General features: G+C 37.3%; 1 protein-coding gene and 1 long non-coding RNA gene across 9 annotated transcripts; one reads left to right on the forward strand and one right to left on the reverse strand.

Annotated features, from left to right (window-relative positions):
- Window positions 1-714: 714 nt before the first annotated feature.
- On the forward strand, window positions 715-16,167 carry LOC122572516 (tubulin-specific chaperone cofactor E-like protein). 5 transcript variants are annotated; one of them, XM_043737548.1, is made up of 7 exons: window positions 715-1,014; window positions 5,917-6,155; window positions 9,462-10,475; window positions 11,831-12,000; window positions 12,934-13,042; window positions 13,311-13,415; window positions 13,661-16,167. In XM_043737548.1, exons 3-7 carry the CDS (start codon window positions 9,474-9,476, stop codon window positions 13,811-13,813), a joined length of 1,539 nt encoding a protein of 512 aa, XP_043593483.1. In that variant the 5' UTR covers window positions 715-1,014; window positions 5,917-6,155; window positions 9,462-9,473; the 3' UTR covers window positions 13,814-16,167. The 5 variants fall into 5 exon arrangements, with proteins under 5 accessions (XP_043593483.1, XP_043593482.1, XP_043593484.1 ...); XM_043737549.1 differs by lacking the exon at window positions 715-1,014 and adding an exon at window positions 5,661-5,802; XM_043737546.1 differs by lacking the exons at window positions 715-1,014; window positions 5,917-6,155 and adding exons at window positions 8,725-8,765; window positions 9,110-9,158.
- On the reverse strand, window positions 2,028-5,460 carry LOC122572524. 4 transcript variants are annotated; one of them, XR_006318478.1, is made up of 5 exons: window positions 4,813-5,460; window positions 4,637-4,722; window positions 4,217-4,314; window positions 3,599-4,118; window positions 2,028-3,469 (listed from the first exon to the last, which is right to left on the reverse strand). It is a non-coding gene; the product is annotated as an uncharacterized LOC122572524 (long non-coding RNA). The 4 variants fall into 4 exon arrangements; XR_006318479.1 differs by having other exon boundaries at window positions 4,481-4,722; XR_006318480.1 differs by having other exon boundaries at window positions 3,693-4,118; window positions 4,217-4,722.
- Window positions 16,168-16,170: the final 3 nt, after the last annotated feature.

Below are 16,170 nucleotides of genomic sequence, written 5' to 3' on the forward strand. Positions count from 1 at the left end.
AAACTTTTCGTCAAGAAATGTCTATTCATCATTAAATTTTATCCATCCTCATTAAATTTTTATCCATTTGTTAGTAATTTCTCGCTAAATCTCGATTGAAAATGAGGCGTCTTTTTATGGTGTCGTCGTGATTATTCAATATGTTGGTATATAAGTACTTATAATATCATTGAATTATAGATACGCATTTCGCAATGTGTGTTAAAAATTCTCTTTCTATTGCGTTAATCAATTTCCTTTTCCCTTGACACTGAAATTCTTAACGCGTTCTAATTGAATTGTTTCATTGAGAATACATTAGCATTAAACACCTGCAATCATAAACAGACAGCATAAAATCTCATAAATTCCGTGAATAATGTTAGATATTCATCAATCAAATATTTTTTATTTGTCATGTTATTTTAATTCAACAGTACAATGTTGCAATACTATTAAATATGTATAATTATAAGGAAAGGGGATATATATTACTATCATAAACTTCATGAATATTAACATATCATTATTACACATTTCGTATAAATAAATAATCATCATATATTCTTCAAATCCTATTTCCTATTTAGCACATTATCTTAATTCAACATTACAATACAATACTGTATGATGCTATTCTGTCATTGGCGGAATTCGCGAAGCCACGTGACCGCGGCGAAGAGATACGCATGTGCAATGTAGCGAGCGCTGTGCGGGAAGAGTAGATCGAGCTCCCGCCACCTCTACCGTCGTAACTAGTAGTGTGGCTCAGCTGTTTCTGTTTACTAAACAAAGGAGCCAGAAATCAGTTCAACGGTGGACAGCGAGCGGGGCACGTTCGTGTGTCCGTCAGCGACACCACATCTCTTTTCTAACCCTTTTTGACCACCTAACAGACCGATCTCGCTTCATGATCGCAGACGAAAATCGCGAGTGCATCTAACCAGGATATTGCTCGGAGCCTCATCAATCGCTAAACCACCGGATACCCGAGCGATATCAGAGGGCCAAAGCACGTAGCAAGAGGAGGAAACAGTGAGTTTATCTTCCCGTATAAAATAATAATCTGTTTGTCATAAGCTTAGTTGTAGGATCCTTGACCCGATTCCTTCATGGTATTCTTGTACTGCGTCTTCGTTCCGCTCTCATTCAATCTTTCCAAACTCGTGTTCGATCGATCCACCTAAGTAACGTGCGTTTAATATAACGTTGTTTTGGTTATATCACAAACACAAATATTTCATTCGTTTTAGTAACAAGTTGTAAGCTTAAATCCCTGTTACAAGATTCGAACGTGTTGCGTATCGAAAGACTCATGTATAACGATATGTCAAAGATATGATTCAGATATAGTAATAGTCACAATACGTATGTAGTGATTGTTATTTTTTAAGGTTATCCCTTTTCTTCCAAGAATCTGAAATAAATAGTATACAGTTGATGAAAGATAGATAATATTTTTCTGACTTGTGCGCTCGAACCTTACATAATCATTATCAGCTGTACGCGCGCAATCTACGCTTCTAAACAGCATGTCTTGACAGCTGTTAGCGTCGTATTTTCATTATTTTTATTATCGTTTCGTTATTTTTACGCCACTGTTTTACTTACGCCTTTTACTTCGATCATAACTGTATCAGATTAGACTTAAAAGCTAATATTTTATATGTTGACATTTTTTAAGGGCTGGTTTGTAATGCGTTGAAGGACTGTCTGATTTATCGACAGTGGAGGCAACGGTTCATTGGTCGTAGATTATAGGTGTCGTTAGGTATAGTTCGTAAATTCGTCTTCCACGAATAAAAACGTATATACAGTATGTGTAGGTGATGGAAATAATTAAATTGTAATAGAAGAACAAATTAGAAGTTTCTTTTATTAACCTTCAGAGTACGTTACAACATAAAGTCGAACGATAATAGAGCGTGAAAGAAGATCGGACAAAGAAGCATTAATCGTGAGAATTGCGTCGTTCCTTATCTACTAACCTCAAGGCCAACGCAATTGAAAGGAACAGTACTTTAACACGTTCGGACATAAGGTAGCGCGAATTTATGCAGCATTAAACAGCAGCGTTTCGAATACAGATTTTATGTCATTAATTTCTCGATTCTTAATTCTCTTTGATTAACTTATTTACTGCTATACTCTCCAATTATTCCAAATTAATTATCCAAAAAAATGAGTATCTCTTTTATTTGAATTAACATATCTTAATACTTAATTTTTCATGATCATTCATGATAAAATACAAATGTTCGATGCTTCGTAATTGTTCTGGGTTGTGAAATCAATGAAATGAAACATTAGCGATAACACGTTATTATTATCGTGTTCTTTGTAAAGAATCAGTCTCTCTGTGAAGATTATTCAATAAAAATTTCCATTTACAAGAATTCTATCGGTCATTTTACACGCTGTGCTTACGGAAGACGTAGATTATGTAAACGAAAGCGATTCAACTCCACAAATAATGCTTCTATAAAGTTTACGATTATAGTAGATGCGTTTCCACGTCGAAAATATTCACGTAAATAAATGATTAGAAAACAACGTGCGCGGTCGTGCATTATTTAATCAGATTATAAATGGACAAACTTTCAATCGATTCTCAACTATAGAAAGACAATGATTTGTTATGTATAACGTGTTGTTCATATGTGTATAATGATATATACATTTATATGTTATATATATATGTATATGAACGAAAATAATATATAAGATATCAATATCATCAAACGACATCTCAGTCATATCAGTATAACATATTACATACACATATGAATGAGAATGTCTTCATATTTAAAACGCTATGAAACGGGAAGTAATTAATTTACTCATTCGTTAACATAAAAATTACGAATGATTTTTTGTATTACCGTTTCTTACCGACGAACATTCTAAAAGAAACAGGAACTACCCGTATTTTTCTTCTGCATGGAAAATGATTTCTCCAAGTGGATAAGTAATTATTCTTCCATTTTCGAATTAAGATATGCGTGATATTGTTTTTATATCTCGTTTAATTCTCAAAACATGCTTCACGGTGAGCAGCAAGACAAAGGGAAAAGAAAACAGAGTTTCAGAGAAAGTGAGATTCCGCGTATCGGGGAAGCGATCGATCGATTTGGAACGATCCGACCGCAGAGATCGAGAGAGACTGTTCTGTTTTCTGTTCACGTTAAATCGTTGATCCGTGTCGTGCAAGCGACCAACTTGAACCATCGTCGTTTGTTCGGAAGGGAGAGGCCCTGGTAGTCCTGGTACCAATCAGACGCGCATATACTCTCGTATATACATACATAGAACATACGGTGCTCGATGTATCTCTTGGTTTTCACACACACGTCAATAATTGCCGTGCACCGATGCAAGGCACGCTCTTAAAAGCCGAGAAATGAACAAAGAATAGGTGCATTGCGCTTACAGAGTTTCCCAATCTCGTTTTTCAGCTCGACTTTGTCTCGGTTCAACCTGTTAGAGTCATCTAAAAAGAAAACAACATGGTGAACTTAGTTGATATTCAATATCGTTTTCATTTCTAATATTCTTTATCATCTTAATTATTATTATTTAATATTTTTATAATATTATGTAATATGTTATGATCATATACCTATGATATATTATAATATTCTAGTAATATGTATGTATTCTCAAATAATTAATATTCTTTATCATTTTTTTATTGGCTGAGTAATTCAATTAACCTTGAATTATTCACTAGCTTCATCGAATGTCTCATTATACTATAGTTAACGATGAAGAAAACACGTATTGCACGTGGTAAGTAAACGTTTTAACAGAATAGAAAAATGGTTGGGAAACGCTGATATGTACTCTCCTGGTGTATGTGCACGATAAAGAGATAGATCTTCTAAGCGTGTGTCGTAAATACGTTGGTGTAGAGGTATATTGCTGTAAGTGCGTAGCTGATATATCTATACACGTGCATAATGCTCGAGTCGTGAGCAGAACGAACGGCAACCTTGGGCAACCAAGTAATATTCCGAGAGGCGGGAGAGCATTTGCGCAGTATACACCAGCCGCCAGCGAACTTTCGTCGATATTTCCTTCTACTAGCTTGTTCCTCCGGCAAAGAATAGATCTCCATCATCGATTTCCTCAATAACCCCCTAAGCAGAACCGAACACGATCTTTTCTTTGTCTTCATTACGAAGAAAGAAATTATATAGTGAAATAATAGAGTTCACGAAAGTATTTGAACACTTACCATAGAAAACTTTTATGTCCGTATTGTATGTGTTACGTAAAACATTTTGATATTCCGTTGGTATTATAACATACGATTATATCGGTGCAATTTAAAATCTGAAATGTATATACAAGTTGCAAGATATTTACTGTAAACTTATATTTAGTAAGAAATTAGTATACAGCATAAATGGCCATCTTAAACATATACAATATTTGTTAGAGATATATCAACTGAATATCGAGTTTTATTAATGTAACGGATAATTGACTGTTTAAATACTTTTGTCATCTCTGTGAATTATATACTTGTAGATGCTAAATATCTTGTAATTTCTATATATATTTTCAGATTTGTTTCACATTTGATTAACATAATCATGATAGCCAATTCTCATAACAGTCGTAATGCAATTTAAAAATATTTTGTATAACGCACATAATGTGTTCATAAAATGTGGCTAGAAATAAACCACTGTATATTTCATCTTAAAGATCCGTACGCTGTTTTTGTCTCGCCTCCAGCTAGAAAGTATCGTTTATCAGTTTTTATTATTTTCTATCGCCTCCATGAAAAACATTAGGAGGAAATTATAGTAGAAATGTTTCTCTTACTTGAGAGGGTCAATTCTAAGTTTTTCCGCTTCACATATCTCGCAATAGAACTTTCTAAGTCTTCACATTGCAAAGAATTGTTATTGGCGGGCAATTTATTTTATGTCTAATTTATTTTGTAACGTAAGTATTTGCTTAAATAAAGTTAAAATGTAGTGAGTACAACCATTTTGTTGCGTACAGACTCGATCATCGATACTCATTGGAAATCGATACTCATTGAAAATCGACACCTTTCTCCTCGAAACTAATCGCTTGTTAGGGAACACACGCGAAACAGAATCTGACTTTACGACTGACCCACTACTCGGCAGCTTCTGCTTGACATTTCGTAACAGTCATTAGTCGCGTATATTTAGCTGTGCGTTACCACGTGTGGGGACAACGTGCGAATTTCTCTAATATCGTTGAACCACCGGAAAGAGAGCAATCGTCAGCTGTTAGAGGCATTTGCGTGCTTGCTTAAATTCAACCTGTTAACTCTGTAATCTACTTTTAGTATCTGTGACATATTAGATGAATTTTAGAATTTTCGAACATAAAAGTTTTGGAATTCTCAAGTTTTCAAATCTTTCGAATCTTCGATTTTTGATATTTCTGAGCTTCTGAAATTTTCGAATCGAAGAGTTTTAGTAGTTTAGAATTTTTTAATTTTCAAATGTTTATGTTCACTACATTCGTAGTTCTCATATTCACCGCCAGAGGGACGAATTACCCATAAAGCGTCAGTATAAAAATTTCAAGTATTACGAAGTTACCGTTTCTCTCTGCTCGAACAGCTTTTAGTTAAATTGGTTTCCTCAACGGACGCTTGTTGCGATTCATACGGTTAATTTTACAAGCGCGAATAGTTCGTATGTAAAATAATCGGTCGAGGAGAAAGTAACATGTTCGCGTTTTGTATTGTTACTGTGCTTCGATGTTAGACCAGTTAACAAACATTGCGACTATGTGATGCAACCCGATGCATTGTATAACCTCATTAAATCGGTTTGTATATTACAATTGGAAAATCTTTTATGCCCGTTTCGTTATGCGTATTATCAAGATTTTGATGTGAACAGTCTTTTGAAATTTTTCTAACATATAATGAAATATTTTCAGACTTCGATTGGACAAATGAATCGTTCCTGACCTATGTTCCCTAACCCCGTTCGAAAAGGAATCACCGTGTGGGAATCACGGTATCCAGTGACTAATTGCATCGACCTGTTGTTCCGATTCCTGCGCAACGCCAGCAATGGCAACTCGAAATCTTACGAGCCACGTTCGCTTTTAGAACCACTCGAATGCTTTACGATTCACTGATACACTCGAGGTCTTGAAAACTTTAAAATTAAACGGTAACTTTCATATTCAATTTTATCCTTGTTAAAGAAATTATTCCTTAATTCTGCCACTTCTGTAATTACGAAATAAAAGATTGATAGCGAAGATAGACGAATTCTGATTAGGACAGTTTTAATCCTTGTAAATGTAATTGATTTGTAACGGTATTTGTGGCATAAAAAGATAGGAGATTTCTAAATAAATAAGCCGTTAGCTGAACTTTCTCGATTAACACGTTAGATACACTTAAAATTACAAATATATAGCGCTTTAACAGTTAATTACAAAGCAACATCCAATTATAGAATCAATGTAGTATTGCAGAAATAATGTACTTGAAGAGCAACCTCTACTCGTCCTCTACAACTGATCCTCACAACGTAACGCATTAAAATATCCTATCAGCATGGGCCGAAGTCATAAAATCAGTCTCGGTTGTCCTCAACCGTACGTTAATTATATCAATATCTATGCAGTTTCGCCATGCCGATTAAGTGCCATTGTATCCGGCCTACGTTAACCATTCACCGAGTTATTAATCAAATAGCCCACTGAAGAGAAATCGGTTAATCGAACTTACTTTATGTTCGATATTAAAAGTGATGGAATCGGTTTGAAAGCGGTTCGAGCACATCGCTGGCAATCTAATGTATATGTAGTAACCATGCTGCTTCTAGTGGGCTTCTCGTTGGCAGACCCGCGCCGGAGAAAGTTAATTTCGCATGGCCGTTGAACCGATATCGCGATTACGTAGGGGAAGCCGGGGAGTATAATGCAACAACGACTATTATGTCGGTCCACTGCCATGCGTCGAGCAGATCGCGCGGACCTTTGTCTCTTCGCTCTCTGTCCGACGATTTTCCACAGGGTTGAAACTGTTGCGTGCGTCCTCTCTCCCCCTCGTGAGCAACGCGGACAGACGGGGACGCTAGTTTTTCTCGAGTCCGGTACGTTGCTCACGATTTAACGAGGTAAATTCGCCGTTAGAAAGCGCGAGCCTGGTGCAACGGACACAACGTATAGCATCTAGACACAGCGAACCACGGCTGAAAAGTTTCGCGTAAATGGAAACGACACGAGTTGGCCTGTCTCCAAGCTCGCCTCGTGGATGCGTTTTTCTTTCGGCCGCTGGCACGTCGGATCTCCGCCAAATTGACGCAACGTTTTCCTCCTGCCGCCGTCGGCTCTCGCGATATTCCGTAATCGTCCTCGTCGCAGTTCGTTGCACTTGTACGCTTTTAGTTTTTCCTTCTCTCGGATTTTTCGAGTAGAAACTGCCGCATTCCATTCTACGCGATTCCTGCTTCTTCTCCGTACTCGTTCCCTGTCATTGCGCGCATTAACCTCCGTCACGCTATTTTATACAATTGATTTAACTGTAGTTAGAATGCTAGATGATATATATGTACCTTAGGCAGTCTTACGAAGCCATCGATATGAACAATCACGACACTGTATTGCTATTTGCTATTATTTATAACGATCGATATTATTTAATGTTCGGTGAAAGTCGTGCGCGTTCAAATCGACTACCGTTTTAAAGCGATTTCGTCAAATACGCAGCACAGACTGTAGATTCGGTTCTACGTAATCATAGTACATGTATACGCTAGCGTCCATAAGTACTTGAACACCTGCTGCAATTCTACTGTTAGTTCTTTACCACCAGCTGTAACTGCGATCAGATGTTCAGTCAAATTTAAACAAGGAATATATCTGCGTCACTCGAGTTCCATGTTTATCCGTAACGAATAGCTGATACTTCACAAAATCAATCCTACTTTTAGAATGCAGCTAGGAAAACATATATCAATAGCTCTAAGATCTCGACATTGAACAGACGTATGATTATTGCTTCTTTATTTATAACAACCAATTATATTTATACTAACTTGTGATAAGATTAGAGTCTAGAGCTAGATCGAAGGATTTCATTTCAAGTATATCTTACCTTATGTACATGCGCAATAATTTGCACTTAAATACTTATGGATATTAATGTACGTATAACGAGCAATTTGTAAGTTCTGTTCCTTTATACATTATCTTTATACTACTATATAAAAACATGCTATAGTATAAAATAGGACGATTGGAACTCCCATGCTCCTACAGGTTGCTCGCTTCACCTTCCCACACTTTGTATTGGTCGTAAAATTGATAGAAAGGATCGATGGACGGGAACAAAGTCGAGAAATGCTTGGGAATGATCTTTGTCCAGGGAAGTGGGAGTGCATCGAATCTGAACTGCGTCGCGGATAGGAGAATCGCGTGGGTGAAGCTTATTCGATCGCAGAATCGTTTTCCAACGACGACAAGGGAACCAGTACCGGTTTTCCGTTGCGCAAAAAGACAATATCGCGACCTTAACGGATATGGTCAGACCAGATATTCCGCGTGTCCGACGTCGACCTCGGGGATCCACTCGGTCCACGGGTTTTTTCCTTGTCTCAGCTTTTGCCCCTTTTCGTTCTTATTTTTTCGTCTTTTCTTTTTTCTCCTTCTTCCTTTTCTGGATAACAAAAGCTGTCTTGTACGTTGCCGCCAGAGACGACTCTTTGTCTCCTCTTTGTCGACTATTCGGTTCTATCCTCGGAGATGACGATCGGGTCAATGGTGTTACGGTAGAGTAGGGAGATCAGAGTACGTGTACTCGGCACGATACAGTACTTGAGAATTTTTGAGGATGGTGAACGAAGGAGAAATGCGATAACGTATGAGAAAATTCTAAGAGTAACATACCATTGTAGTTGAAATATATTTGGCAAAATTAATTCATGTACTTACGCCGTTTGCCATAAATATTAGAATATGTATTTTTTCAAAAGTTTTCACAACTTCTTCTTTATTCGGTGCTTTACGTTACGAGACACGTATGATGTTTATAGTAAAACAGCTAGGACATAAAAACGTTCAATTTATTCCACAGTAATCACAAAAAGTATTGGCACGTATCCTTATTTTCCAGTGTACCGTTTTTCCATCGTGCCCTGCATTACAATTTCATAGTATCAAATGTATGTATTCATGAAAATATTACTGAATCGTATAAAAAATATATTTGAATTTTAATTAATTAATATGTAAATGCCATGATAAACACAATGATATACCGATACTCTTTATAGACACTGTAAATAATTCTTGTTGTACCTAATTTTATGGTTGCTTATGTATATCATGAGAGTTTTACCAGTTCTCTTTTACCGTTGCAAAACGTGATTGTTACTTGATAAACAAGTAAACGTTGATAAAGTATAAACAAAATGGAAACACATTGAATACGAAGTAATCTAATGATCCATGGTGATCGGTTTCAGAATGCAGTAAACATGCCGTCGTTGCTGGAAGCGCTGGAGCTGAAGTACGGCAGTTCAACGACCGACTGCTCCCTCACGGACGAGGAGACGGAATCGAGCTCGCCGAAGGCCGCCCTCTCGGTCAGCATTTTCATTCCGAAGAAATCACCCCGTCATACGGTGCCTGCGTTGCTGGTCTTACAAGACTGCGACATCGAGTCGGCTGGAAATGACGCAGAAAAGCTTCGAAATAAATGCAAGAACGTCGAGGAACTGGATCTCGCGCAAAACAAACTGTCCCAATGGACCGAAGTATTCGGCATCTTGCAGCACATGCCGAAGATCAAGTTCGTCAATCTCAGTTTCAACTGTTTGGCCGAGGTTTTCGAGATTAAACACGGTAGTTACGATCTACTAAAGAACCTAGTGTTAAACGGGACCAGAGTGACCTGGTCAACCGTTCAGGGATTGATTCGTTTACTTCGTAACCTGGAGGAGCTGCATCTTTCCTTGAACGAGTATAAAACGGTAAATCTAGACTATCAGATGCCAGAGAATAAGAATGTCTCGGTGAGAAAGCTTCATTTTACTGGCAATCCCGTTGAAATATGGAACGAAATTTCCAAATTGGGATATGTCTTTCCGAATCTGGAGAGCCTCGTGCTGGCAGAGTGTCCGATAAGGTCGTTGGCTCTCGCAGACAATAGGAACTCGAACGAGGAGCCGTGTTCTAAGAAAGAGTCAGAAAATGTGAGCGAAGACAGTGAGAATATGAACAGTCTGGATACCGAGGAGAACACATCGGTGGATGAAAAAGGGAACAGGATATTCAGCGAGGGAAAGGTGAATTACGACAGGTCTGAGTCGGAATCGGAGTCCAGTGGGACGACCATTAGGTCCTCTCACGATCCTTTCAGGAAGCTCAGGTTCCTAAACTTAAACGGCACGCTGTTGTCCACGTGGGACGACGTGGAACGACTGGCCAGGTTCCCAGCGCTAAAGTCTTTGAGGATTCAGGGCTGTCCTCTTTTCGAGGTAGAGATCCTCCCCTTTTCCTCGTTGTTGCTGAAATACGCTACTCTTCATAGGAATTGGGACACTTGCCGATTTCATGCTAAACGCGATAATCGATCAGGATTATCAATAACTGCGTATTAATTATTATCAAAAATATTCGTGCGAGAAAACGAAATCTTACGGAGGAAATTTTAGACGAATCGTATATTAGAACATTCAAAAGATTTTGCTAAGAATCTGAATCTGGGTCATGGACATATACAGTGGAAAATCTAATAACACGAATGATAAAATTCATCGATAAAAGGATTTGATTCTATTATTGTATTATTTTTATTTAGTTAAAACGGAATTAGACAAAAAGAGGTTGTAACAAGATTTTACTGATACTTTCGGTTTATTTTATTTTCGGTGAGCGTCCTAATAACTGCTGAACGGCGGTGTACATATATCTAGAATCTAGAACAACCTCGAATCAGGCGAATCGACCGGATAAAATGACCGTGCGAAGGAAGTAGAAAAAGAGAGAGCAGAGAAGAAGCCGCTAAGATGTAAAACCGTTAAGACAGCTTGATCTAGTATGCGCCACTTCGGACCAGTCCGTTTTAGCTGTATCGAAGTAAACTTTGGCACGAAACCAACCAGTTTAAACGTATATAGCTTTTGAAAACAAGCTTTCCGCTCTGTTAGATCACCCTTTACAATTTTTGAAAGCAAAAGTTGAGAATTAACCAGGCTTGTCGAGTTTTCTTAATCGAAAGAGTTAAAGTCGACGCAGTATTCTCAATTCGTAACGCACATCTGCTGCGTTTACTTTGAAAATTCTTTTAATGATTACAGTGAACTCAGCGGGATGAAGTAAGACCATCTTTTTTATAATAATCGCGAACAAACATTTATAGATACCCTTCATGAACATGTTACGTATGTCGTATAAAATATTTTGAAATTTTATTAGCGCTACATCTTATGAGACTTGATCACGGTCATATTGGTAAAGTTAAAAACGAATTTAAAAGTATATAGGTATAGAGGTTACAAGATTTATTACAATTCCAATTTATAAATATTAATTACAATTTAGTACAAGTATATGTATATGTATTTCGCTATGTTTAGATGGCAAAAATAATTAAGCAGTTAATTTAACCTTGGTATTTATTATTATATGCTCTGAATGACTATTTGTGTTGCATACTAATTTTTTTTACTGAAACAATATATATTTGCAAATTTTACCAATATAATAATTACAGTCGTGTCTCGTTATAGCGTCAATGAAAGTTCAGAATGTTTTGTACAACACGTACAATATGGACATGAAGGTCTTCTATGGTAAATGTGCAAGATTAAAAACTACTGAATAATTGCAGAGTCCTCGAGAATACACGGAACATGAGAGGCGGCAGCTTTTGATCGCCAGACTTCCAAATGTCGAGACTTTGAACGGCGGCGGCGTGATATCCTCCCAGGAACGCGAGGACGCCGAGAGAGCCTTCATTCGTTACTACATGGACAAACCGGAAGCAGACAGACCCGAAAGGTAAATTATTTCACGCGATTCTCTACGATGACGCCCCGACTTTTATTCCTTTGTTTACATTCGATTCCTGTTTTTCCATTTCTATTCTTTTTTTATATAATTTCCATCTCACGTCCTTAGTCATCGCCTTTTACGCTGTGCGGCCTTTATTCTATTTTCGTTTGAATGTTAATGATACAGCAAAATGGAGACATTTGAATCATCTAAACTTCAACATTTCAAGATTCTATCCTGAACTTTGCAGAGAATAATCGAATTTGTACGTTATGGGACATTGTTAGTCCTTATTATAATAATGAAAAAATAAGAAAATTTCATGTGCTTTAGGTCCAACGAGGAAATATATTGGAAACGAAGAAATGAATCGAATAAGCCTATGGTAGTAGTTATTTCAGTCAACGTGAACGTGTTACACAAGAATGAGTACAATAAACAACAAAATAATTTCTAGAAATAAAGTAATATACACGTGCTACTGAATTATGATCATTCCAACTGAGGATATTAACATCAGTTGATCAGACTTCTTTCCTTTTGACGAGTAGAACTTATATTGTGGTAAAAAAGTATAAGCGTTGAGTTGTCAATGTACTTGATATATTTCACTATTTATCACGCCGCTAATAATAAGTTAAGCAGTCTGTTTCCAAATGTAGATCGCTTAACAATTGCTCATAATCTTGATGAATTTATGCGGAGAATCTGTTTGGTGAATCGCAAGGCAAATTACTTAGCTCAAACACCCTTCTGACTCAAATAACCCTGCCTCACCTTTATTCTCGCGACCAATTTCCATTTTCATTTCGGTTACTGCTTTGACCGTTTCTATTCTAAGTCTGAACTAGAACCACATAAAGCTATTCTAGTTTCACGGCCATAGTTGTCGCCACTGAAACGAATATCCGTCTGACCCTGTTCCGTCTTCGTTTTCAGGTACTCCGAGCTGGTGGCTATTCACGGAAAGCTGGATCCTCTGGTACACGTTGACCTGACGCCCGAGAAAAGGGTCAAGGTCACATTCACTTACGGAGACCTGGTCGAGGTATAAATTTACGTTTTGCTCGAAAACCGATCATAAGCAGCATAATTAAATTCCGAGAATATCGACCTTTCCGTTCGTCCTATGTCTTGTCTGTGATTGCTAATTTATTCGGCTTGTTTTATTTACTCGATGAAAGAGAAGAGCTTAAATTTAACAAAGAGTTTGAAAGAAGTTCGCGAAGTCGAGCAAAGAAAGGCGTGGCTTCTTCTTCTTCTTCTTCTTTTGCATCGATCACTTAAACTGCTATAAATATCGATGATGCTTATAGGTTCGCTCCATAGACGTATACAGAACGGTTTTTGAATTGAAAACCAAACTGGAGACGATGGTGAAAATCCCAGCGAATAGGATGAGACTGTTTTACGTGGATCAGGTTAGCAGCCCTGTCAACTATTGTCTTATCAGCTACCTTCTTTATGCTTTACAGAACGTTTGGTTCCTTGAGAGACCCTATAAAAAGCACGAAATCGCAATATAAGAATTCCCCATCCTTCCCCTCGCATCTTGTCCTGGGTATCGCATTAAATTTCCAACATAAGCTCTATAGTAATCAGAGGTAAATTAATTTCAGATATTCTTCTGAACTCTGCTTTATCTTAAAATTTCGTTGTGTTTAAGGTGATGAAGGCGCAATATGGACCAGAAGAGATGCTGTATCCGAACAAGCAGCTATACCGATACAACATTCGGAACGGCGACGAGATCATAATCGACAGCAAGCTGAATCGTTTTGTGTCGACGTCTTCGAATACGTCTTCCATACGTTCATGAAGAAGGTTCTTCAGCGAATCGTCGGACGACGCGAAACTTACCTGACAGTTGTCAGGATCTGATCTCCACTAACGGATCTACGAGTCGAAGGTCTCATAGGTCTCGATTATAGATCAGAGAGACTCGGGATTTTTTATATATACACGCCGAGTAATTGTTCTAGAAATTATATTTATCGATTCTTCAGGGTTGAGAAGCATAACAAATACATTAAGGACTGATAGAAGAGGCGAGTTTGTGCGTGGCGAATGGCCTCACGAGAAAGAGAAGTTTGAATTTTTACAATACGCGGACACACTAGACATATTTGAAGAGAGGGAGACGAAATTTTCACTTACATAGACACACGTATATTCTGTATCATGTTTTTATGAAAAAGATTCAGAGGATGGCGTCTGCAATGAAGTTTGCGACTCTTTTTCGAAGCTTTGCGTTAATTGTTAGCGTAGATTGCAATCGAGCCTATCGGAGAAAAAGACGTAAAGTACTTAGTTGAATAGTATCCGATTGTTTTCCATGTAGTGAAAGTTACTTGTTGCTTAAGGACGTGAAAGTTTGTACGTTGGCCATATTGTACAGAAAAAGTCTTATTAGTGACTCGATTGTAAAATTCGCAGGAGATATATCAATAAAAAAAAAATATCGTAGAGCTAAATGTCGCAAGCGTGTATTGGTATCGATTAGAGACAAATACATTGATCGATCAGTCATGATACTTTTAATTCCTCAGCCAAATTTACCATGTTAGAAATGTTATCTAGTGAACTGTTAAATTTGATTTATTAACGTTTTGTAACAATAAGAGAGTTCGACAAAGAGCAGGATTGGCCGAATTAGGCTCGTAAATGAATTTTTAAACTATGAAATAATTCGCATACTTCGGGACAATGCAATGAGTATGATGGAAACATGAAAAACGAACGTCAGAATTGCCGAGGAGAATGAAAACTATTTTTGTAGATCGCAGCTAGACACGATGACGGCGCCATAAGAATAAAAAGAAAATCATGGGCAATAACAAAAGTATACGCAGTTATATCTTGGCTCCAAGGATCAAAGTTTCGTGCTGACTCATAAAAAATTTCTTATTTCACGCTGAAGCAGTATAATACCAACTTAAATTGCAATATACATTTTTATATAAACTATAAAAAAGCAAAGAAAAAGTGAAAACTGCTGTGATTGTTTCTTTCTTACGCTTTTACGTTTATATATCGATATAAAGAAACAAACACCGCCGCTTCGTTACAGATGGAATATAAAGCCATTTAATATAATTTTTGCATTTTCGACATGTACTTAAGCTTGACAGTCATCGATAGGTGATAACTGTGAATTTAAGCGCAACTAACAACATACGTGTCTAAGTTTCAATAATTTTACATAATTTACGGTTGTCCTTCAGTGTATCCCTTATTGTGTGGAATTCATAAAATACCTAAAAAAGAATGAAACACGAGGAAGCTTGTGATTAATTCGTGGTCAGACACTAGGAAGAAAGCAACGATATTGCGCGTTTTGGCTTATTCCGTTTGCTAGGAAAGAACCTTGAAGAGTCACTTAGTGCCTGCCTTTTATTAGCATAACTCGAATATTTCTAACACTGCCCTTGTAAATACCATGAACATGTGAACTGCGATGTAACTTCGTCGACTCTTCATGGTAGTGCGTTGACCAGTCTGTGTTTTTTACTGTGAGCAACTTTCTGCATTGGAATATTTTATTAGTTCTGGGAAGTAAAAAATTCTTCAAGAGCTTTTTTTAAGAAATAAGTGGATTTAACAGTAATAGTCTAGATATTTCAGTGCAGGGGTTGTAATGGTTATGAAAGAATGAGATAGAACTGCACGATTAACCCTACTGTAGGCAACCAAGTACACAGTTATTCGTTTCTACATTTCCTGCATCAATTTATTATTTTCTAATGAAAATATCGCAACTTAAATTCGACGTCGAAATTTATGTAAAAATTTAGGATGTTGAAGCTTCGAATTTGCTTATTGACTCGTTGGATAACCTTTTGTATTTTTGTTGTCTAAATAAGGGTTAAAGAAGAGTCGGTCGACGCTTCTCTGAAATATCAACTGCGGTATCGCGTACGTTCTTGATGTTGGATCTCAGGGTCATCGGCAATTTCGCAAATTGAACGAATCGTATGAAGCGTCGTTTGATCGATGCAAGTAATCACGAGCAAACAATGGACAAAAACACGATGGCCCTGAGATCTCCACGCCCTATAATGTGTCTAGTCTCGGAAAAGGAAACTCTGCATTGTTCTCACTTTATATAATACGATCCTTTTTTGTGCTGGCGCAAATGTGTACGTACTAACGAAATAAAAACTTTATATGAGACGC

Source organism: Bombus pyrosoma, linkage group LG11 (assembly GCF_014825855.1).
Source record: "Bombus pyrosoma isolate SC7728 linkage group LG11, ASM1482585v1, whole genome shotgun sequence".
Taxonomy (NCBI): Eukaryota; Metazoa; Arthropoda; class Insecta; order Hymenoptera; family Apidae; genus Bombus; species Bombus pyrosoma.